Source organism: Maniola jurtina, chromosome 5, assembly GCF_905333055.1.
Source record: "Maniola jurtina chromosome 5, ilManJurt1.1, whole genome shotgun sequence".
Classification (NCBI taxonomy): Eukaryota; Metazoa; Arthropoda; class Insecta; order Lepidoptera; family Nymphalidae; genus Maniola; species Maniola jurtina.
Genome location: NC_060033.1, coordinates 13578288 through 13604432, shown reverse-complemented (window position 1 = coordinate 13604432; position 26145 = coordinate 13578288). Strand labels below are relative to the sequence as shown.

At 36.5% G+C, this 26145-nt stretch overlaps 1 protein-coding gene across 4 annotated transcripts in view; it reads left to right on the top strand.

The window, feature by feature from the left end:
- Nucleotides 1-5429: 5429 nt before the first annotated feature.
- The window catches only part of LOC123865289 (sodium- and chloride-dependent transporter XTRP3), a 33642-nt gene continuing 12926 nt past the window's right edge, over nucleotides 5430-26145 (top strand). For all 4 annotated transcript variants that reach the window (XM_045906239.1, XM_045906242.1, XM_045906241.1 and 1 more), the window contains exons 1-4: nucleotides 5430-5540; nucleotides 18096-18927; nucleotides 24871-25103; nucleotides 25596-25826. In XM_045906239.1, the coding sequence (XP_045762195.1) occupies nucleotides 18663-18927; nucleotides 24871-25103; nucleotides 25596-25826 (729 nt within the window). In that variant the 5' untranslated portion in view covers nucleotides 5430-5540; nucleotides 18096-18662. The remainder of the gene's footprint in view (nucleotides 5541-18095; nucleotides 18928-24870; nucleotides 25104-25595; nucleotides 25827-26145) is intronic.

The window sequence follows — 26145 nt, the reverse complement described above, 5'->3', positions numbered from 1 at the left end:
GGTGGCGCTCTTTAGGGAAGGTCTATGTCCAGCAGTGGACGTCCACAGGCTGATGATGATGATGATGATGAATTTTACTAGCGGCATGCAGTTTTCATACATGATATTTTTACCGAGTGTACCTACGTAGTTCATTGATTTTCCGTATTTGGCTTTTGGCCAGGCTGTACTCAGCCAAGGTCGTAGGTTTCGCACATTATAATGAAAGCTTAATCATTCAGCTGATTAGACTTAATCAGTTTTGTGACACTTTTGCGTTTTAATTCTGGCGTGTTAATTATGAAAATTTACGAAATTGGCGATTCCAAAATTGCCGTTATGAAAATTAAAAAATAATTAAAAAGTGTTATTTCTTGTACAATGTACGGAACCCTTCATGTGCGAGTCCTATTCGCACTTGATCGATTTTTGATAATAATGTTGTAGGTACAATAACTATGAGGCCAGGAGGATTGGACAGTCTCCTTTAGTTTCCTATAGCTACCATGTATGTTTGCTGAAATCAATTGCGACGTCATGTTCAATTGAAAAGCACGCCAATTGAACAATAGACTCTAACCCGTGGCCACTCTTGATTGTGGATCTAAGAGGTAGGCTAATTGGTTGATGCAGCGGTTCTGAAACTGTAATAAAAATCTATATTTGTATCGTTTCCCTCATTGCCGAGTGTGTCCCTTTTTTGAAATGTTTTTTTTTTTTAATTTATAGATAAGTGCTTGGCTGCAATCAGACGCTGGCAAGTGACGATGCAGCCTAAGATGGGGCGCGCTTGCCTAGAAGATGCCTATTCACTCTTGACTTAAAGGTACCCATATTAAAAGTGGAGGCGAAGACTGGTGCTGGAAGGGTGTTCCATATCCTAAAGGCTCAGATTAGAAACGAGGAGGCGAATCGCTTCGTATGTGTCCGTGGAATTTCAACCACGTAAGGATGCAGATCGCAGACCTTATTTATTTCATGCATTTATTTATTTCATGTAGGACAACATATACCACTTATGGTATTATGCCAAGACTACCACCGGTTCGGAAAGCAAATTCTACTGAAAGGAGCCAGCAAGAAACTCCGCAGTTGCTCTTTTTTTATTCCGAACCAGTGGTAGATTATTTTGACGATTCAAAAGCACTTGTAAAAGTTTAATTGAATAAAAATAATTTGAATTTGAATTTAAAAACAAAACAAAATGTTACAATTCACCTAGCAATGTAACTTATACATCACTTTGTGGACTGCTGAATGCAAAGCCGACCGTTTCCATGCAACCTTGTGATTTATAAATTCGTCAATATAATGTACTTAGATAAAATAACTGCAACTTAACAGATGTTGTTTTTACACAGTGTTTAAAATGTAATAGTAGGTACTTAAATCTTTTTTTTTCATGTTATAAAAGCACTATAAAAACTTATACGTAATGCTAAGCTTATTAAGCTATAGTCACTTCCTCATACAACTCGACAATATTTATGCAGACATGCATTTGGACAGCACGCCGACTGCAAAATTGCAGTTGGATACAGTTTTATTGCAGTTGGCACAACTGCCAACTGACTGAGCAGTCGGTCGGCAGTTGCGATGCAGAAAAAAATAGGTATAAGTATTTTTTGAACATACTGTACTTTTACATATTCCAGTTTGAGAATGCTGATGTAGACAATTAGTTTAACACGAGTTTAACTGGACAGATGCGCGGTCAAGCGCGAACGGTAATAGAATCAGAGGTTACCTATTTATATACCCACTCGCTACTCCAATCCTGTGAAAGTTGATTCTATGTTTTGAATGGCCGGACTTCGAAGGCTTTACCTATTATTTTTACCTCCACAGAAAAAGGAACCTTTATACGACCATTTCATTGTCTGTCCGTATGTCGTGTTTGTAAGACTCGACCGGTCAAAAGAAATCAAAACCTAATAGGGGGTACTTCCCGTTGACTTACAATCTTGATTTGGCAAGTACGTAACAATGTTTTATAGCACAAGTAAAGGGAATAAATCCGAAAATCTTGAATTTGTGGCTACATCACAAAATAAATTACGTGAATTTTTAAAACAAAATAAACTATTTTAGTTATATTTAACATCATTCTAAACTTTAAAGTCTGCATTTTACAAATTCTATGTCATCTTGTAATGCATATATTTAATTTGGTAATGTATGTACACATAATATTAGGGGTTGTTACTTAGATCCTAATCCATTGTTTTTGTATTTAGTATTTTTAGTTGTTTTGTGTGAGTTTTAAATAAAATGAAGTAAAATAAAAAGTGTTATTTCTTGTACGATGGTACAGAACCCTTCGTATGCGAGTCCGATTCGCACTTGACGTTTTTAACCCCCGACCCAAAAAGAGGGGTGTTATAAGTTTGACGTGTGTATCTGTGTATCTGTCTGTTGCATCGTAGTTACTAAACTAATGAACCGATTTTAATTTAGTTTTTTGTTTGAAAAGTGGCTGATCGAGAGTGTTCTTAGCTATAATCCAAAAAAGCCGTTCAGCCGTTTGAAAGTTATCAGCTCTTTTCTAGTTACTGTAACCTTCCTTGTCGAGGGTGTTATAAATTTTTAATTTACACTTGTTAATATTTTTGATTGACCGACCGCGACGCGCGACTAAGTCACGCGTCGTGGTCGCGTACCTACTTCAAAGTCTAGCTTAAAGAAAGCTTCCACATGTCTATTTCCTAGATCTACCCTCGCCTCGTAGTGCCACCGAGCGGAAATACTAAAAATAGCAAAACGAAGGTCGCACCAAATGCATTCCGAGAAAGCTTTCAAATGTCAACTTGCATGCGCTTTGCAATACAATTTCTTTACTAAGGCGATCGCACACGAACCGTCAAAGAAGAAAGCTCAGAGCTACTCAGCGGACAATGGGAAGAGATTTATACGTATGCTTAAAGTTTCTCCTACGTGATCAAATCAGGAGATACAGTATTTATTAGATAAAGGGTAGAGTAACTGACTCAACGGGTTGTGAAGTTGTTTGTCACTTCAGGCAGTTGTTCAGGGCATTAATTCGAAAAACCGATACACGTTGGGTCCCAAGGTGCTAGAATGTCGACCTCGCACTGGAAAGCACAACGTTGGAAGACCCCTTACTAGGTGGAGAGACGACATAAAAATAATCGCAGGGAGCCGCTGGATTTAGGCGGCGCAAGGATTTGGCGTATGGAAGTCCTTACAAGAGATTAGAGACCTACGTCCAGTAGTGGATACCGAAATGTTGACATGAAAGTATTAATACTATATGGAATAAAAAATGCAATTTTTCAAAATTTGTCTCACGGGGACCTCGTATTCCAATTATTTTATTTCATTTTTTGCCGTACCTACTAACACATATTCCGTGAAAATTTGAAATTGAAATAAATGAAAAACCTAAAGCTGTTGACCCTTTTGGATTGAGATAGACGGACAGACAGACAGTGGAGGCTTGAGAATAGAGGGTGCCGTTTGGCACCGTTTTGGTACAGAATCCTAAAAATAACTAGACATGCCACATTTTATCTACGTAACACATTTTTCAAGTAACAGTGGCCTGAAAATTTAAATGACGTCATGGTAACGTTCGCAACAGATTGTCGTGAAGCCACGAAACGCTAAAGGAGTGCGAAACATAATTATGACGTCATTTCCATATTTTTCAGAATGAAAAATAGTAAGTACTTTTTGGGGTTCTGTACCCGAACGGTGCCAACAGGACCCTATTACTAAGCCTCCTATGTCCGTTTGTCCGTCTGTCCATCCGTCCGTCCGTCTTTCTGTCTGTCAAAGATGCCGAAAAAAATTTTTTTTCTCACTCTATCATGTGGGAACTTTAGAATTTATAGAACTGTAAGAGTTGTTGGTTTTAGGCATGTTTTAGGCCATTTTTTGTGATGGGGGTCTATCTCTAAAACTACACTTTTCGGTACAATATGTATTACACCCCATACTGTATGATAATGATTCAGACGGCTTTTACGAGTGTCAAAATCTGCCACCATACACTAAAAAAAATATTAGGTCGCTTCCTCCATTAAGCCGTTTCCGTTTACGATTTCATTAAATCTTTCAGCGGGAGGCTCTGGTTGGACAATCAGCGTGGTACCGTAGTGTACCGTATTGATTTTTTCCTATTACATAACTTTTACGAAGCCTTCCATATTAATAAAAAAACAAATAAGCCTAGCGCTTAATACCTGCCTAATAATTTTTAGGGTATTTTGACATCGACAGATTACTAAAATAATTAAATTTTTTAAACATTACTTTATTTAAACTGCGTTATATAAAGAACCTAATTTTGCGACTAGACCGTACGAAGGTTAACGAATGCTACCGGAAGAACACGAGGAACGAAGAAAAGGTGGAGGGGTTTCGCGCATGCTCCACCCTAGCTTGAATTCGCCTGACGTCATTGAGTTTAGGGATGTGGATATCATCCCTTATAGTCTGCGATATTTTCTTTAAGTAATTCATTATGCATTTATTTATCGATACCTAGTTAAATTTGAATTTTTAACAATTACGACTAGATCTTTTCTTTTAAATTATGACGCAATAAACGAATAATAAAATACCGTCATTTAATAAATAATTTTGCAACTGACTTATAATGATCGAGCAAAAAGTAATTTACCACCCAAAGTTATAAATGAATAAATTCGAATGTCAACAAATTCATAATAGGTAAGGTGTACTGCAGCTACAAACTTACCTACTTTGTAACATTATCCTCTGCTGAGTTTGGTACCTACCAAGTAGATAACAAGCTCTACTCTCAGCTGTTTTAAACACAAAATTTGCTGATGCTCTAAGTAATGTTACATGATCTTGTTATTAATATTAGGCATTATCTTTTTCATAACATGCACGACGTTAATTGATCGTTATGTTGTATTACACCAATATTTGCTAGTTAAATATTAGTTTTTAGATCTAGTTCAAACCCATTCATCTTTTCCACGGTTAGCGTAAAATATTAGTTTCAAAATCTATCATTTGGAGCATTTCTTTAAAGATGAGACTTGAGAGTCGGTAATTAAGACCTTTTAGGACGAAAGTAACGCGAATGTTATTTTCGTACGTATTAAACATGTCCACCAAACAGAACAGTTGTTTTAAGGCCACCATTTTAATATGTGTATTTTAAAGTACCTACCTGCCTAATAATAATAATTAGAGCCATACATTAAAAAAATATTTTTTAACTACCACATTGTATGGTACACTCATTAAAAAAATACTAAATTCTACTTATCGGTGACAACGTCAAAAGAGTTTTAACCGCTCGTAAAGGTTACAAGCACTTATTATATTATAAAACAGAATGATGAATTGAATATGAATTAAAAATCTCTTGCTTTTAAATTATATCGATAATATAATAAATTAATAAAACGTGACATCACTATTCCTGATCTTATGAAGGCAGTCAGCGAAGCTCGCCCGACGCGAAATAACGTTCGCGTTCGATATTTGAAAATCGTATGAAAATACGGGTTGGAAAAAAAACAGTCTTGTGTCTATAGTCAGTGTTACAGTTTGAGAAAAAAGTAGGTTGAGTTTTAATATCACTTAATTAAAAAAGTATTTTTATATTTGCAGCGTTTGTTAGGTTTTGTTACCTTATGAATATTTTAATTAAGTACCTATAAATAAAAAATTACGTACTTTTAAAAATGGATGATAAGTTATGTTACATAAAGGGAAGGAATCAACAAAAAAGTCCGATTCGAAAGTCGAATTATGCAATCCTTAGCGTGAGGAAAATAGATAAAATTGGCTCTCACAGATACAAATAAAAAAATAGGAATTCATAAAAAATTCGTCAAGTGTGAATCGTTTAATTGTTTCATGATACAGATTAGAAAGATTACAATACAGATTAAATTCAGCAGGGAGGTTTGGTGCATTGAAGGTTTGTTCGTATGTCCCGAAGGTGTTTTATTGATTGTGCGCTGCGCGGGGGAGGGGCGCAAGGGATGGGAGAGGTCGGAAATCTCTGGTTTTCTTAGCACGTGGTTCTTACACGTGCTAAGATTGTTTATTTTTTAATCATACAAGGTTGTTCACATGTCTATTAGAGGGTTAAGGCTGGTTTAAGACCCTATCTTGCGAAGGTAAGTTTGAGGTAAGTACCTAGACGTACCTATACACCGCTAATTTTCAGGGTACCGTAGCCGAAGAGTGCCAACGGAATCCTAAGCCTCCGCTGTCCGTCCCTCTGTATATCTGTCAGCAGGATGTACTTATCTTATGAACCGTCATAGGTAGAGAACTGAAAAGTTTTTTTAGTGCCTCTAGCAACAAATAATTAAATTTATCAAAATAGCCGCCATTCAAATTAAAATAAAATAAAATAATATATCTTTATATATTATTTTTCTTGTATTATAGCTGTAATAATATATTAGTTATTTTTCTTGTATTTGTATTTGATGGTGCGGAACTCTTCGTGTGCTAGTCCGACTCGCACTTGACCGTTTTTAAATTACCATAAAAAATCTATTTAATCAGAATTTGATACTTAGCACATATTTTATGCAATACAAAAAATTTAAATCGGTATTGTCCTAAAATATCAATAAAAGTAGTAATAATAAAATTACTTGTCAAAATATCGTTTGTTTTTTGTGTCGTTAGCGTACAATGTGGCGCGCGGCGTTGATATTCGTTTTTAACCCCCGACCCAAAAAGAGGGGTGTTATAAGTTTGACGTGTGTATCTGTGTATCTGTGTGTCTGTGTATCTGTGTGTCTGTGTATCTGTGTATCTGTGTATCTGTCTGTGGCATCGTAGCGCCTAAACGAATGAACCGATTTTAATTTACTTTTTTTTGTTTGAAAGGTGGCTTGATCGAGAGTGTTCTTAGCTATAATCCGAAAAAATTGGTTCAGCCGTTTAAAAGTTATGAGCTATTTTCTAGTTTTCTTGTAGAAAAGAAGGTTACATAACCCTTAGGTTCATAATATTCAAGTGTCAATTGACAAATGTCAAGCTGTCAAGATGGACGTTGCTTAGATATACATAATTATTTATTTGAAAATGATTTGTCGGGGGTGTTGAAAATTTTTAATTTACACTTGTGAATCATAGCGTACACCTAACTAGTATAGTGTATCCACATTTTTATTCATGTTTTTAAAATAAAACAACCTTGAATATCTTTTTAAATGAAATTTTTAAAAATCAGATTGCACATTTAAAACAAACTTTTCCGTATTCACCCTTAACTTTTTTAACTCACTAAAGATCATCTACGCGCATGAAGTCGTGGACCGGGCAGATGTTAGAGTAAGTAGAAATTGTAACTAGTAACATTGAAAAAAAAAATGATGAAAGATAGATAAATAAAAAACTGCATTAAAAAAAATGATGAAAGATAGATAAATATAAAATTACCAAGCGCCACCACGCCACAAAGTCGCGTCGCTACAATAATCCTTGCATGTCGAGATATTATTTATTTACTTACTTTGTCGGGCTTCGGTAGTTGCACTGGTCATGCATTTCTCAACCAAACAAGGTAGTTATTTTCCTTCGCGGAAATGTTACGATATTCACCGAAAAACCTTTGAAGGTTTACAAAGAAAACCAATAAAGCTAAATATATAAAAGGAAAAGCTGACTGACTGACTGACACGCAGATAGCTGAAAGGCATGCAGATAGATAGCTATTATGACGCAGACATCCGCTAAGAAAGAATTTTCGAAAATTCAACCCCTAAGGAGGTAAAATAGGGGTTCAAATTTTGTATAATCCACGCAAATGACGTCCCGGGCATAAGCTAATCATAATAAAAATATGAAAATATATTTTATAATTATATACCAAAATAATAATTAAAAGCCTGTTTTTTCCTGCAAGAGCGCTTTGAATAAAAACGATAATATGATTTTTGCTTTTAGGTACTTAACTGCACTTTTTTTTATATATCTGTTATGTTACTAAAAAGCTTAAGATTTTTAAGTCATATTGGTAAAAGTCTGAACTAATCTGTGATAATCGTTAATTTCGGATCTTTACTAGCGCTCACTCAGTAAATCTTTTATCTTAGAGACCTATTCGCTAAAAGCTTCCTAATTTCGGGCTAAGCACTTCTGCAAGTGAGAATTATTTGTTGACAATAGAAAAACCAATAACTTTCTTTTTGACCCAAGACAGATACCACCTACCGGGGCCATAATTTTCCACAAAATCTAGTTTTAAATGAAAAAGAACTTTCATGAGATAAATATTAATAGATAAAAGCACAAACAATGACTCTTATAACATCTATATAATGTTTGTATTTATAGCGTGTGTGATAAGCATTATTGCCGTGTATCATTTAGCAATCGAGCAGTGCTTATAGGGTTGTCAAAAAACGATATAATAAAACTTATGTTCGTTCCTTTTTTTCTTTAGGCCGGATGTTTTTAGCCCACTGAAAACAAATCTGAATTGATTTCTTGAACATGAATGAATGATGAATGAACAGATCTGAAGCAATACGGACTAAAATTGTGCTTAAGTCTTAAGTTTATTAGCTTGATCACTGAATTCCATTTTCAAAAACCTGTGCTAAACTTGAGTTCTATCATTGAATACAACTCTGAAATGAAGTTATTTTCAAACATTCTAAATTCGTTCTAATCCGTTCAGAGTTTTTGCGTGAATGAGTAACAAACATACACACATACACATACATAAGACAAACTTTCGCCTTTATAATATTAGTGGGATACTTATAAGTTTTGTTATGCCCCGTTTTCATGAAATAATCCCGCTTTTTAACTCAAAAGGTTTCAAAATCCCGCTTTGCCCGAAAAGTAATTTGGCAACGCTGGTGGCAGCCCTGCATAAGCAAGACAGCATACGTAAAGAAGCACTGGATGTGCAGTCGACGCCGGCGTTACGGCCGCGAGGCTGTGATAGGTATATCGATCTGTGAGTCGTGAGTTGACCCACTAACCGACAGGCTTAGCACGAGTTTACACAACTCGAAAACGTTCATAAACGAGGATCTCCCTGGCGCAGTGGTAAGCGCTGTGGTCTTATTAGTGGGAGGTCCCAGATTCGATTCCCGGCAGGGGTTCAGAATTTAATAATTTCTAAATTTCTGGTCTGGTCTGGCTTTGGCCGTGGCTAGTTACCACCGAGAAAGTCGTGCCGCCAAGCGATTTAGCGTTCCGGTACGATGTCGGGTAGAAACCAAAGGGGAATGGCTTTAGTAAAAACTGTCATATCTCTACCAAGTTAGCCCGCTTCCATCTTAAACTGCATAATCACTTACCGCCAGATGAGATTGCAGTCAAGGGCTTACTTGATCGATAAAAAAGGTTCCAAACCCTGTAACGTCAAACTGAAGTGGATCTAAACTTGATCTTCCTTTCATCTACAGGCAGCATACCGTCAAACGAAGATTTTATCACATACAATAAGAAGAAAAGTTTGTCATATTAATCATGTAGACGAAGTCGCGAGCAAATATTAGGAGTAGTATATTAACGGCTTTGAAACGATTATCTCTAGGTTCATTTTCTCTGAATTTATAGTGTTTCGATATTTAAAATCTACCCACGTAGTCGAGATAAGCATACTTGCACTAAGGGTATTTCAGTTGCTTTTACGCCATTTCTGTGGCAGTCATGCCTCGTTTCAGAGACCGTTTTCAATACGGCATTATAAGATTAAACCTTTTGTGAAATGCTTTTAGTATAACTGCCTGTCTTGATCCCTTAAGCTCCTATATTTCCTATTATTCTCTGAAACATTATTATATGATATCACTACCCTTATTATAAACGCGGAAGTGTGTTTGTTGGTTTATTGGTTGGTCCTTCAATCACGTCGCAATGGAGCAACGGTGATTTTTTGCATAGGTATAAGACGTAGTTAAAGACCCCACATGGGAGTGATTATAGGCTACTTTTCATCTCGCGATAATCAAAGAGTTCCCACGGGATTTTACAAACCCAAATACTTAGTCGCAGGCATTGTCAAACGGCTGAACCGATTTTCTTCAATTATAGCCAATAATACTCTCGATCAAGCCACCTTTCAAACAAAAAAAAAAACTAAATTAAAATCGGTTCATTCGTTTAGGAGCTACGATGCCACGACAGATACACAGATACACACGTCAAACTTATTTCAGCCCTCTTTTTGGGTCGGGGATTAAAAACGAAAACTAAGTGTTCCAAACACGCTATGTGACAAAGAGCCCACAAGAAACTCAGCCCGTTTAATAACAGTCTTTTTATATTTTTATTGTATACAAGTGTAAATTAAAAATTTATAACACCCCCGACAAGTCAAGGTTACAGTAACTAGAAAAGAGCTGATAACTTTCAAACGGCTGAACCAATTTTCTTCAATTATAGCTAAGAACACTCTCGATCAAGCCACCTTTCAAACAAAAAAAAAACTAAATTAAAATTGGTTCATTCGTTTAGGCGCTACGATGCCACAGACAGATACACAGACACACAGATACACACGTCAAACTTATAACACCCCTCTTTTTGGGTCGGGGGTTAAAAATATTATATGCAAGAGCAACATACTCGTAGGTAGGTAGGTAGGTACCTAACACGTGTTCTATTCTATGAATGAATCAAACAAGGCTGACAATAAAGACTATGAATGGATGCAAATCTACTGCGAATGTATTTTTAGCCGTGGTGCTGGTATAATGGGACAAAAATGCTTTGTGTTGCCCGGAAATCAGTTGACAGATTACGTAACTCTGATGCATTCGGTTTTGCGATACTAAATAATCGGTGGAAAATCGCAATCATGGTCATTTTGATACTGTGATCGCAAAACAAAAAATAAACAAGTGTAAGTTAAAAATTTATAACACCCCCGACAAGTGAAGGTTACAGTAACTAGAAAAGAGCTGATAACATTCAAACGGCTGAACCGAATTTCTTGGATTATAGCTAAAAACACTCTCGATCAAGCCACCTTTTAAACAAAAAAAAAACTAAATTAAAACCGTTCCATTAGTTCAGGAACTACGATGCCACAGACAGATACATAGATACACCCTTATAACACCCCTCTTTTTGGGTCGGGGGTTAAAAATAAAAAGCAAATGAAAATAAATAAAAATAAAACACCCACTTACCCCAAAGCCAAGACGAATCTTGAAAGTCTTTAATGCGTGTGTCCCCTGCCTGTCATTATGTAGATATATGGCACTGAAACGTGGACACTGGGAGTTGAAGACTTAATTTAGATCCCGGGAACTCTGATTTTCCGGGATAAATAGTAAGTAGCCTTTGTCGCTCTTCAACTCAACTGTTGTGGTGTGTGTGCTTTGTATTTGTTTTGTTTATTGTTTATTGTTAATACTGTGTGTCTCCAAAAAATAAAAATAAAAAAATAAAAAAAAATAAATAAAAATCTTTAACTAAGAACCCATGCAAAAAAAACGGCCAAGTGCGAGTCAGACTCGCGCACCGAGGCTTCTGGACTCGGGTATTATTTCGACATTTTGCACGATAAATAAACAATTTCATGATTCTAGGTCAACGGGAAGTACCCTATAAGTTTTCTTGACAGACACGACAGACGGACAGATAACAAAGTAATCCTATAAGGGTTCCGTTTTTCCTTTTGAGGTACGGAATCACGTCGATCCTTTGCGACGTAATTGAAGGACAAGCCAACAAACCAATAACCCAACAATTAAACACACTTTCGGTGATTTCTACGGATAATTTCTATTTCTATTTTATACTAGAGGATGCCCGCGACTTCGTCCGCGCGGATTTAGGTTTTAAAGATCCCGTGGGAACTGTTTGATTTTCCGGGATAAAAAGTAGCCTATGTGCTAATCCAGGATAATATCTATCTCCATTCCGAATTTCAGCCAAATCCGTCCAGTGGTTTTTGCGTGAAGGAGTAACAAACATACACACACACACACACACACACACACACACACACACACACACACACACACACACACACACACACACATACAAACTTTCGCCTTTGTAATATTAGTGTGATGTGATTTTCCTGCAATTTTTCCCCCAAATCACGATTTTTCGTCCGAAATTTGCAAGCTTACCAACCCTCTTGTCATTCGACTTCAAAGTTGGAACTGGTTTTGGTCAACAAAGGTACCAACCCCTGTCTACCCCTCGCACGGCGTAGCCTTGACACGGATTACAACAAAACCGATGTTTTCAACCTACCCCACATTTATAGTCTATGGAATTTTGTAGGCCCCTCGGACTTTGATTATTTTTGTACGTCGATCTATCCAACCCTTGTTGAAAGGGAAATGTTGTACAATTTTTAACCGACTTCCAAAAAAGGAGGAGGTTCTCAATTCGTCGGGATCTTTTTTTTTTTTTTTTTTTTTTATTTTTTTTTATATTTTTTATGTATGTTCCCCGATTACTCAAAGACCCCTGGACCGATTTGGAAATTTTTTTTTTGTTTGAAAGGATATACTGTGCAGGTGGTCCCATATAAATTTGGTGAAGATCTGATGAATATCTTCGGAGATGAAGAACAGAACTCCTCAATGGATAGGAGCAAATTGCTCGCGATCAGTGTAATAGCTTAGTAAACAGTAGGGTTTTAACTGGGCACAGCATATTATAGTACAGTGGGGCCACTAAAAATTGTGAAATAAAAAATTTTCAAAAGAAAAATAAAACCGACTTCAAAAACGACAAACACTAAAAAGTAAAAAATAACTTTTGTTTAGCTACACGTGTAATGCACCTAGGTATGAAGTCGGGCGAGCTTCACTCTTGGATTTCTAATTTTGTTTTAATATGCTCGCTCGACTTCATACCAAGGTGCATTACACGTGTAGCTAAACAAAAGTTATTTTTTACTTTTTAGTGTTTGTCGTTTTTGAAGTCGGTTTTATTTTTCTTTTGAAATTTTTTTTTACCTATTACATATTAAAGTCTATACATACATATTAAAGTATATACATGTACTAGACAACCATATTGCAGTGAATTTTTACATTTTCTAGTCATAATTATTGTATGGATGTTGTTAGTGTAAATAATTAAAAAAAAAAGTTTACGGTTTTCATTTGACCAATAGAACAAGGGGTTTTCTAAGAAGTTTATAGACTACAATTTAAATAATTAGCTACCGGTATGATCATAATATTTGTGTATTAAGTCGGAATTTATATCGTCTCCCGTGCGAAGCCGGCATAGTACAATATAATATAAGGAGAATGACTCACTACAGTTTAAACCGCTGCTGTTTAGAAGTTTACATGAAAAAATTGGTTGTCTGTAAAGTCGGTTTACTGACGATAGTTGAACGTGACAACAAAGGCCGATTGTGCTTCTTTGTCGCTCGTTCCGCGCTCTCGCTTGCACTTCAAGCCTTACATGGAACGCCTCAGAGCGAGGTAACGCCGCATGAGTCATGTTTTTTCGTGCGTGCAGCCGGCTCTATCGAATTATAAGACGTCACGTCAAAAAATCATAGCAGAGAATTATTTTGTAAAATCTTACCGAAAAATTGGGTCACTTTTCCCAATTAATTATGCAGGTACCTACCTACCTACTTCTGAAACTCGGCCGAGTACAACAACTCACAATCGCTCGATACCAAGCCCCCTAACATTGGAACCAGTACGAAGTCGCGACATAACAATGCCCTTTGCCATGGCGCCCTTGACACCATTCTCCTTTGAAGCCAGAGCGTTTAGCTGGCGTTTCTCTTTGTCTTACATAAATATCTACTTCAGATTTGAGAAATTAAAATTGTGCTCAGCGCGCCATCGAGTTTTCTTTCTGTCGTGCGTGTTCACACCAGGGTTGAACAAAAAACTGTTTGAAAAAAAAACCGGGCCAAGTTCAAGTCAGGGATATTCTTTTCGACATTTTGCGCGATAAATCAAAAACGATTATGCATGAAAATAAATAAAAATCTCTTTTAGAATATTTTATTTGTTTAAGAAGAAATTTTCACAGAGTTAAAAAAGCAGGTGTATTCATAAACTCATTATTCATGAGTTTTGGTATAGTCATCTTATATTGGTATAGTTATCTTTAAAAATTGAAGATACTTATTAATTATTATTATTGTTTCTTTCGGTACGAATATTGCCGGCTTGCATCGCTCGCCACCTCCCTATAAGTATATTATAATCAATTGAGGTTCTCTCCTTCTTCTGGGATTTCGTGATATCCCTAGGAAATCAGCGAAACCTACCAATCTATATAGGTACCTATGTAGGTAGGTACCTACTTATCCCTGTGCAACATGCAAATAAACAGACATTGATATTAAAGATACAATTTTATTATATGTACTTAGGTCTAGAGAAGACTAAATCACCAATTTCTCTAGCAAAGTACCTATTTCTTTACGTAATTAGATTGCAAATCCCAGTTCGTTAGGTAGGTAAGGACTAAAAATTACCAAATAAAGACGTTGGTCCCTACTTAATATAGAACATTGTGTGGAACAAAGCCGCCCCTTTATAGCGGCCTTGACACCGAAACCAGCCTCCTTTGTAATCGTCGTAGCTAATATACTACGTAGGTACGTACCTACCTATTCAAAGAGGGCCTTTTATTGCGAGAGAACCTGGAATAATGTACGAAATTCTGAAACGCGGCAGCGGTGTGGCGTGCAAGTTCGAAACCTTACAAATGGATGAAACACACGATAAATAGTATCGCCTCGATGTATCGTAAATCTTCTTTCTTTTATTAACCCCCGACCCAAAAAGAGGGGTGTTATAAGTTTCACGTGTGTATCTCTGTATCTGTCTGTGGCATTGTAGCTCCTAAATTAATGAACCGATTTTAATTTAGTTTTTTTTTTGTTTGAATGGTGGCTTGATCGAGAGTGTTCTTAGCTATAATCCAAGAAAATCGGTTCAGCCGTTTGAAAAATATCAGCTCTTTTCTAATTACTGTAACCTTTCCTTGTTGGGGGTGTTATAAGTTTTTAATTTACACTTGTATCTGATCTATATATTACAAAAAAAACTAAATTAAAATCGGTTCATTCGTTTAGGCGCTACGAGGCCACAGACAGATAGATACACAGATACACACGTCAAACTTATAACACCCCTCTTTTTGGGTCAGGTACCTACCACTTACACCTTTTGATTGTCAATGGTTGGATTTGTAAGGTAATGTTGTAATGGTGATAATAATTGCGTAAACTGACTAAAGCCACGAAAGTTCCAAACGCACCCAGGGTCTGAGAAGCGTCCACAACAAACACAGTTGGGTATCTTTCCATCTTTTGTGCGTGCAGCAGAAGCCGAAGACCACCCAGAAATTCCACCCTTAAAGTTAAATAGAGGATGAACTCGGCCATGAGTTAAATGATGAAAGCTCACTGAAAAAATAATAGAGACGTATGTATATGGTATTAGTATGATAAGAAAGATGTTATGTTTTTGAACGATAAAGAATCACACTAATATTATAAAGGCGAAAGTTTGTATGTGTGTGTGTGTGTGTGTGTGTGTGTGTGTGTGTGTGTGTGTGTGTGTGTGTATGTTTGTTACTCCTTCACGCAAAAACTACTGGACGGATTTGGCTGAAATTCGGAATGGAGATAGATAATATCCTGGATTAGCACATAGGCTACTTTTTATCCCGGAAAACCAAAGAGTTCCCACGGAATTTCGAAAAACCTAAATCCACGCGGACGAAGTCGCGAGCGTCAGCTAGTTAATTATATATAATAAATTCTTTATCGTTTTTATTAATTTATTATAGCACTATATAATGAGCACATCTGGATTTGGATAGAATTTTGTATAAAGAGACGTTGAACGGAAGGGGCGATTGTAATCATGGTAGGTATAGGTCTGTGGTATAGGTAGATACATAATTTAAAATCTAGAGGGATGTAGGCGCATGTACAGGACCCTTCCCCTTCCCATTATAGATATTGCATGTATTAACACAATATTACTCAATTAACTAATGGATTTTTCATAGCCTGTATCGGAAAATCTCGCACTAATTGGCCCATCTCAGCGGCGCGTTCCAATTTGACGATGTAATTAACCGGTGTTTACCGAAATAACGTTGTTGTAACGTAGTTTCAAAAATATTGCTCATAGTCCGTACAAAATGTCTTCTCACGCGCCATTTTAATCTATGGGTCAACTGTCATGTCAAAAGTACGGTTTGCCTTTTTTTTTTTTCTTTAAATCTGGCTTTACTCTGATTAGCCAATGTCAAGTTTGTGATATTTTCAAGTTATTGAATTTATACAAGTATGGACTCCGTCTGCGCCGGCACCCGCCGACATACGCGCGGCGCCCCTTTAGAGCGCTTCCCAGTCAGTTCCACCACCAAAAAACACCAACTAACACAAAAACCAGCCACTCTTAGCAAAAAAAAACACTCCAAACAAGCACAGCACACGCGCCAGCAAACGCCATCACAGACGAAGTCCGGTTTGCCTTTAAAATAAGGACTAAAATCGTCCTTTTGACATGACATTTGACACATAAAATTAAAATGGCGCGTGAGCGGTCATTTTTTTACGCATAGCCTGCCTATTCATATTTAGGTAAGTTTTACGCATAGCCTACCTGTTCATATTTAGGTAAGTTTTACGCATAGCCTACCTATTCATATTTAGGTAAGTTTTACGCATAGCCTGCCTATTCATATTTAGGTAAGTTTTACGCATAGCCTACCTGTTCATATTTAGGTAAGTTTTACGCATAGCCTACCTATTCATATTTAGGTAAGTTTTACGCATAGCCTGCCTATTCATATTTAGGTAAGTTTTACGCATAGCCTACCTATTCATATTTAGGTAAGTTTTACGCATAGCCTGCCTATTCATATTTAGGTAAGTTTTACGCAAAGCCTACCTATTCATATTTAGGTAAGTTTTACGCATAGCCTACCTATTCATATTTAGGTAAGTACCCGTACCTAATAGAAAATAAGTCAAATGCGTGTCAATCACTCTCTCAACTCATTTAACGACTCTGAACACGTATACGGTATAGCCGCTTAGCTACTTTTTAAGATTTCGTACCCGAAGTACGCCTACGCGAACCCTATTACTGAGCCTCTGCAGTACGTTCGTCTGACTGCGGGCTTTATCTCATGAACCGCAATAGGTAGACCTGAAATTTTCACAAAGTGTATATTTCTATAGCCGCTTTAACAACAAATAAAAATTTCAAAATGTCTGACGTCTTTTTATATAACTTCTGTTATGGTATTTATAATAGGTACCTACTTAGCTGATCCGTTCTTCAGTAGGACGTATCCCACGCCCTATGCCCACGTAAATGGAATTTCAATATGATACTGGCAGCGTGCCAGCCGCATACAGCTAACTGCCGGTTATGCTAGCAAGTTTAACATTGGAAGTGCTATGTGGACAGCCGTATTTAACTGTGCAGCATTTTTCAAGTTACATCTATGAAAATTCGATTAAAAATGAAGAAACTTGTATTCCAGGATTTTTAGAAATTCCATCCCCAAGGGGGTAGAGTAGGAGACGAAACTTGGTAATGAAGTCCGTCATTTTTCAAGTTATGCATATGAAAAATTAGTATTTGGGCTTTTTACTTACACGATCTTCGTCACTGCGCTTACCAGTGCGAGGTCGCCATTTCAGTACCTTAGGACCCCAACGTCAATCGGTTTTTCGAACTATGTGCCCTGCCCATTGCCACTTCAACTTCGCAACCTGTTGAACTATGTTGGTTCTTCTACGGATCTTCTCATTTCTCATTCATTTGTTCACGTTAGAGAAACTCCAAGCATGACTCTCTCCATCCCACGCCATATTTGCCCACGTAAATGGAATTTCAATATGATACTGGCATCGTGCCAGCCGCATACCAGCTAACTGCCGGTTTTGCTAGCAAGTTTTAATATTATATTAAAGTGCTATGTGGGCAGCCGTATTTAAACTTTGAAACCTACTTTCAGACATAAAAGACATGAAAATTAACTACGCCTACATATTTTTTACCCGACCGCGCCAGTATAAGAGTAATGATTTTAGTAAGCTTTTTACCCGACTAGGTACGGTAAAACCAAAAGGAAAGGTTATAACTTTTAACCGCATTAAAAAAAAGAGGTTTTTGTTAAGCTAAATAAAGTTTTCCTTGTTTCAGATCTCCAGTGAAATTCATCTCGTCTCATGTTAATCAAGATGGGAGTCTCCAGGAACTAGTTGCACCCTAAATGCTTCTGGCTTAGAGTCAGCCATGTTCGTTTAGTATTAGTACAAAAAACGCTCATATATGCACAGAGAGGCATTGTACGTATTCAGAGATTCGCTGAAATTACGACAAAAGCTCCTCCAAAGGACAACTACGTATTTTAAAGTAGTGGAATTCGTGAAAAAAGACGCCATCCGATACTTCACTTATGACTACGAAATACACCAATAACTAAAAAAGTAATAAGTAAATATTATGAACATATTCATAGGTAACGATTACCATTCAAAGAACCTCGTCAAATTGAAAATTTGATTTAAGCATCAACACTTTATAATTAATTTTAGTCAATTGACAATAATTTTATTAAGGTGATAATTATTTTCTAATTCTAATTTATTGATAACAGAACACAAATTATAAGACGTATACAACAAAACCGTATAATTTCATTTTGAAATAAAAAATAAAAAGTCATAGACAATTTATAGATTTACATTCCGAATTTAAAAAATTGAAATGGCGGCAAAGGCTGAGCCGATTGGTCCATTGAATGGCCATGAATTGGCGCCATTAAACACCAGGGCAGATGGGTCAGAAAGACCTCATGGGGTGACGATCGTGCTCCAAGGATCGAGATCCAACTCCTTGCAACGAGACGTTCCTGGGGATGACAGAGCAGCTTGGTCTGGAAAACTTCAGTTCTTTTTGTCTATTATTGGATACTCTGTGGGCTTGGGCAACATCTGGCGCTTTCCTTATCTATGTCAGCAGAATGGTGGAGGTAAGAATAGATTTTTTCATTAGTGAAGTAATTACATTTTTTGTTACAGTTTTGGGGAAAAAATTGACTGAAAAATGATTTATTGTAAAATTTTCAATGGTATGTACGTACGTAGGTTTAATGGAAGGTTAGTAGGTACTTATAAATACATAGATATTTATAATAAGCAACTGATTCTTAAGTAATAGGTATCTAGCATATATAGGTATCTAGTATGCAAATTTTCAATTTGTGTAATAAATCTATAAGTAGGTACGGTACATACCTAATTAGCAAATACGAAACCTAAACACGAAATTTTCTATAATATTCGTTAAAAAAACCGCACCGCCCTTGCGACCGAATATTTATTTTCGTTTACTATGAACATGACTGTACCTTCAAAGCAAATGTAAGTAAAATAATTCGAATCAGATACCTTTTCAAATTTAATCTTTAGGTTCTTAATTGAAATATAACTTAAGATTTTTTTTTTTATTGAAGCCAGTGTTTTACGATTTTAGATTCTAGTCTTTAGATAGGTAAGTCTAAAATATTATTAATTGAAAATTTACAAGATAACCTAGTTTTCGTTTATTTTAGTAAATCTAAATTTAGTGTGCGCGGGGCGCGGGGTAGGGTAGGTTAGGTACTCCGGTATTGATTTTGATGCTACGTGTCTACGGCGTAGCAGCGTGCTACGACCTTTCGTGTTTGTCTTACCGCCTATCGTAATAGGGGAGATTAGCGGGTAATCTAGATTCTAAAGCTATTTATATCACCTTAGATAATATTATATCTATAATCCATCCATACTATACACTATTGTACTATTATAATATTATAAAATGCGAAAGCGTGTCTCTCTGTCTGTCTGTCTGCTACCTTTTCACGGCCCAGTAGCTTAACCGATTCTGACGTTTGGTAGGTACAGAGTTAGCTTATGTCCCGGGGACGGACATAGGCTACTTTTTATACCGGAAAATCAAACAGTTCCCGCGGGATTCCTAAAGACCCATCCGCTTAACCGATTTGTAGGATATTTGGTACCGAGGTAGCTTGCGTCCCTGTAATTAACATTGGCAACTTTTTATGACGTAAAATCAAACAGTTCCCACGGGATCCTTAAAAACCTAAATCCACGCGGACGAAGTCGCGGGCATCCTCTAGTAATATTATAAAGAGGTTTGTAAGTTTGTTAGTAGGAGGTAATCTATGGAAATACTGAACCGATTTTGAAAATTCTTCCGCAAGTAGAAAGCTGCATTATTCCTGAGTGACTTATGCTATATTTTACTTTCAATAAAATGCCTACGAAAATTGTAATAAGCTACCCGTTCGCAGCCGGGGCGGGTCGCTAGTGTATAAAATTAACGATTTAATTATATGTTTATTTTCAAGTTTCTTTTAAGTTTTTGAAATTGACATGCCTACTTTATCAGCAAAATGTATAGAAACACTAGTAGTTTGAGGGTAGAATATTATGAATTTGGCTACTATATGAAACAAAAGTGGCAGCGTAGGCTCGTGGGCGTAGCGCCCACGTTAGACTTTATGTAGGTTCGATAATCGGGCCGATTATTTCACCAACTTTTATCACAGATTTATTTGTACAAAACTGTACTGTTGTATATCATAGATTTGACCGAATTTTTGTAGGACGTGTGATTTCAATATTGCAATCTGTATGTTTCATTTATTGCCCATAAAGTACAAACGTGGGTGGAGCCTCGCTAAAGAACTATTTGATACACCTAACTTCCTATCAGAATTAAGTTAAGAAGTGAGGACATAAGATTTTACGCGATAGAAAGAGAAGCATTTATTAAATTTTAGACCACAACACTGTGCAAGCTAAATTGCACTTTACTTCGTTGATACAAGAGTCGTTATTTATTTAAACTCTTTGCTGCGTTATCCTTACCGTACCTGGAAGGCGCTATACATAAGGCACATAGTCTGCCACGCTGGCCCAGTGCGAATGGACAGAATTCACACACTTTGAGAACATTATGGAGAACTTTCAGATCACACATCGACGTCATCTCGATATCATTTTAGAATAATATTCTCCTTTGCCCTCCAACTAAGCATACTTATAGATAGATAAAATTTGTGCTGGGAGTACCTATGATAATAGTGCAATAAGTGGGGTTTGAACTACGACCTTTGGGATTTCAGTCAGCTCCTATAACCGTTGAGCTATTGAGGCTTTGGAGGTAAAGTTCGGTAAATATTTTACCGTGACCTTCGTACGCCCCCACTTGCCCCTATGTTTTATTCCGTTGGTTCGCTTTATTGAAGTGGCGTGTTGGGGCATAATAAAACCGATAAAACGGTCCAATAGTTTTATACCTCTTCTGGCGTTCCAGTTCTAAAAATACCTATAAAACATTCTGTCCCGATCGTCGATAAGAACAAATTGAAACAAACTGAAGATTTAGAATACCTACCTACACAATTGCTACGATTGATGATCATCATCCTGTATCCATGATAGGTGCTGAGATGGAATTTGGTAAAGAGATAGCTCACATCCCGGAGACGAACAGTTTACTACAACTATTTTTATCCCTGAAAAAAAAACCCACGGAATTGTTGAAAATCTAAATCTATACGGTCGAAGTCGCGGCACATCATCTACATAGTTGCTACGTAAACATAATAATTCATTATTGTAATACTAATTAGTATTAAATAATAATTATAAAATATTATATAATTTGAGCAGCGGAGACACATCGACCGGGTGACAAGTTGAGTAACCGAATAATCGTCACTTACGAGTAATCACCGCGTCACTGAGAGTAAACAAGAGCGTACACTTCACTCCATACTACTGCTACATACATACATACGGTTGCGGCTATATTAAACTTAAGTCAATGCCCAACAACGCCATAATTATCGCGATAGTAATAATAATCAACGCGTTAAACTGAGTGGCCACATTTGAACGGTTAACGTCGTTGTTCATAATCATAAATGTTAATTGAATTAGGATTAAAATCGTCTAACGCCAAACGGCTTACGGCATTGTGAATGCTGTTGTCCGTTGATCGTGGCTACATCTACGTTTAACGGAAAACGCCGTTGAGCATCGCGTTGTTGGCCGTTAATGTGGCCGGGACATTATAAGTAGAGGGTATTTATTACTCCTTATGTACTAAGAGCCCATGAGGGTCAGACCTTCGTTATTTTATAAAAGCTGAAAGTATCTATGCGCATTGTGCCCAACACAATGTGGGAGGAATGATCAGCGACTATGAAGTTCGGATCAGTAGATTAGGATAGCCTAAGTACTAGTGGTGTCAAAAAATAATTTATCTATAATACATATTCAATATAAAAAAATATTCAGGATATTAGATTTTCAATAAACCCCATATTTAATACAAAATATAGTAATTTTTAAAGCCTCGTGAAATTTAAAAGCAATTTCTAATAGAAAATGTATTCATTTTCTATTAGAAATTGCTTTTAAATTTCACGAGGCGTTTGCCAAAGATAGACCGTCTACCGATCTACGTCACACGATATCAATATGGTTGCGAATATCATACTCATTCGCGATAAAATGCGTGATAATCGCTACGCGTTAGTTTTTTATTCGTTTGGAATATTGCCCCTCGGTAGTTTTACTTATCAAATAGATTCTTTCGATTTTGCTATTCAATCAGGACAGTAGATTTATTTATTTGTGAACTTGGTTGTGGGTAATACTGAATGTAAATAATATCATATTTCGTTATCGGAGTTGATTTTATCACAGATTAGGTTAGTTACTTCATATATTTCGCGCGTTTGTTATTATAGGTTAAGTACGTAAATTGTATTGGTCTTTTTGGAAATGTGTGTGTTTGTGTGGTCTCATGATGGAACCGGGTGGGCATAGTGATTATATCCAGGGTCTCATGATGGAACTGGGAGGTAGCCATAGGAACCGAGTGTCTGTTATAGCTCCGGCGTGCTTGGGTTATTGGATTTTTGTATTAGTTTTAGCCGTGATGAAGGCTAAAATAAAAGCTCGTTATTTAAACGATTTTTAAATAGGTAACTGGGTAAACTTATCTACTTTTTGTACCTTCTTGACATTTCTTTATCATTCCAATTGTTTTTAATTTTACATAAATAGGTAGGTAGATATAGATAGGTACCTAGGTATTTAGAGTAAAATTATTACCATATACTATACGTCTTTCGGGATTTCTTTATTGTCATGCTTTTTAGGGTTCCGTATCTGAACCTGAAGGGTGCTAACAAGGAATACAGAATCTTTTATTTATTTTTGTGAAGCTTGTAGGTACTTATTGAAGTAAAGATTTACAAGTGCCTTTGAAATTTGTATATATGTTGTATATGTTGTGTATTTGTATATGTGTTGTGTATATGTTGTTTGTTTGTTGTGTTGTTTTTGTTTGTATTTGTAATTTGTTGTTTTGTTGTGTTTGGGTGTTAGGTACATACTATTTTTATTACTTGAGTGTTATTGAAATAGAGACCCGTGCTCAGTAGTGCGCCGGCGATGAGTTCTCACTTCTTTTTGATGATTCTTATAAAAAAATTAATGAAAAGAAATAATTTAAGTATAAAAATACAAAATAAAAAAAAAAAATATTATTTGTTTTTTTAAAGTGATATAATATATTTCTACAGAACCTCCTCCGACACCTCCCAGACGTCGCTTTTAAGGTGGTAATCTGTATAATGGTTCGCTAGGGGTGAAAGCAACAGAAAAACAGGTGCAAGCGATTCTCGACCTTATTGACGGTAACGAGAAAGTTGTTATTTTGTCATATTCTTGCTCAGTATCATTCATAGAGTGCTAATATGTGGATTTCTGAAATATGTCAATAAGGTTGAAAATCGTTTGCATGCAAGTTTCTGCTTGCGGCTTTTTTTTTGATAGTTAATATATTTTAACGTAAAAAATATTCAATATTTTTCTGTAACAAACATTAATATTATGATATAGGAATCTAACCATATTTGACACCTCTACTAAGTACCTACTGAAGCCATAAAATTAATGCAGGCTCGCCTAACGTTATGTGCGCGAAAAATTCCATTACCCGAAAAATTCTATTAAAGGAAGGTAGATAATGGATAAATAATCGAATAACCGCACATTCCGGAGGGGCCGCACGCAACTTGTTTTTAGTAGGTACCTACCTACTAATTCGCCGAAGAAATGCGGAATGCGGATGACTTCATAGGCACGTGCTGTAATGTAGGTATTATTAAAGAACTATGGATGATCGAATAATCGCATATTCCAGGGCAGCACGCAACGTGGTTTTAGTACTCTAAAATTCGATTCGGAATATGTGATTATTCGATTATCCATAGTTCCTTAATAATATCTACATTACAGCACGTGCCTATCAAGTCATCCGCATTCCGCATTTCTTCGGCGAATTAGTAGGTACTCATAATTTGCCAAAAACATGCGGAAATGCCGATGACTTCATTGGCACCGCACTGTAATGTGCTATAATACTCCATGTACAGCCTCAGGTTTTCCATAGAATACGATACAATCACTCAATTTGTTTCTTATTGGATTGAGGGTGAAACTAATAACAGCTATACTTTGACTCTGCTCAGACTTTACTTAGGCTCAAATCTGTAGAAGGTACTTTGACTTAGCTAAGGCTTAGGCAGAGGTAAAATGAGACAGATTTATAATTTATATCTCTACATAAATCTGTCGTGTTTTAACTCTGTGTGGCTCTTCCAATATCAATGGTCTTAAATCAGAGTAAAATCAAAGTACTACGCTCTGCAGATTTTAGCCTTGGGCTGAAATCTATGGATCGCACTTAGACCTTAGGTAGTTTTTTTTATCTCCGTCTTAAGTCTGAACTAAATCAACCGCAAAAAAGTTTAAATAAATAGGTTTTATACTATTATAATTATAGGTCTAGCTTTTGGATGTATATGAACAGGATTGTTCATTTCCAGGTGCATTTCTCATCCCGTTCCTCATAATGTTAATTCTGGAGGGCATCCCACTCTTCCTCATCGAGATGGCGATTGGTCAGAAGATGCGTCTAGGCTCCCTCGGAGTCTGGAACACCATCCACCCATGGCTCGGAGGCATCGGCATAGCCAGCTGTGTCGTGACTCTGTTCGTCGCTTTGTACTACAATGTGATTATCACTTGGGTCTTCTTTTACCTCTTCAATAGTATTCGGGTAAGTTACTTTTGCTTATACATCTGCATAAATAGTACAGTTCAATCTAGAATTTTCTATGGTTGGAGGAATTTGAATAAAAACAGCATACACTACAGTGCCTTCTTCTTTTACTTATTCAATCGCATCTCTATATGTTTTACTATAGGTTAGTTTAGCACATAATATTGCCCTGTGTTCCCCAATAGCATCTGGGTATGTAATTACATGAATAGCTGATCCAAAGTTATACTTAGGTATTGAAAATTAAATCAATATATTTGACATCCCAGTTTATTAAAACATGTATTTTAAAATTTATTTCCTACATTTACGGTCCCTAGACTAGAATTTAGGTAAATGTGAATAGGCATATCATGCCATGTGCATTTGTTTTCTTACTCAACTTCTTCCACTATCTTTACCACTTTCGCTCAGATCTAACATCTTATCCCACTAGAATCTTTATTTTCATCCAACTATGGAATTTAAATTCTCCTCTTTTGTTTACAGTTAAGCGCAGATCAGCTACCCTGGGCACACTGTCCCCAAGACAACAGCACAGCCGAAGCTGAATGTACCAAAGCCTCAGCCACTGTGTACTATTGGTACAGGGAGGCTTTGGACGCGTCTCCTAGTATTGAAGAACCCGGCACCCCACGTTGGTGGATTGTACTGTACCTTCTGTTGGCTTGGATTATTGTCTTCTTTATTGTTATGAAGGGTATTCAAAGTAGTGGAAAGGTTAGTTTTTTGCACACATAATTCTGGATCTATTGCACTAGTATTATACACATTTAATAATTTAGGGCTGAAATGACTGCCTTGAAGGCCCCTTTTTACAAATGGAGTAAGTTGAATATAGTCGAATTTCTCGTAAGCTATCACAATGATGCCACATTAGCTGATTAAATTATCATATAAATAACGAAATAGATCTTAAATGACACATTTTAGGTACCTACTCCTTGTCATGTCGAATACAATCGAATGGTTCAGTAAGGTTACATTGGTGGTTATAAATGGTAAGTTACACTGGCTAATTTTAGTAATAAAGATGCTT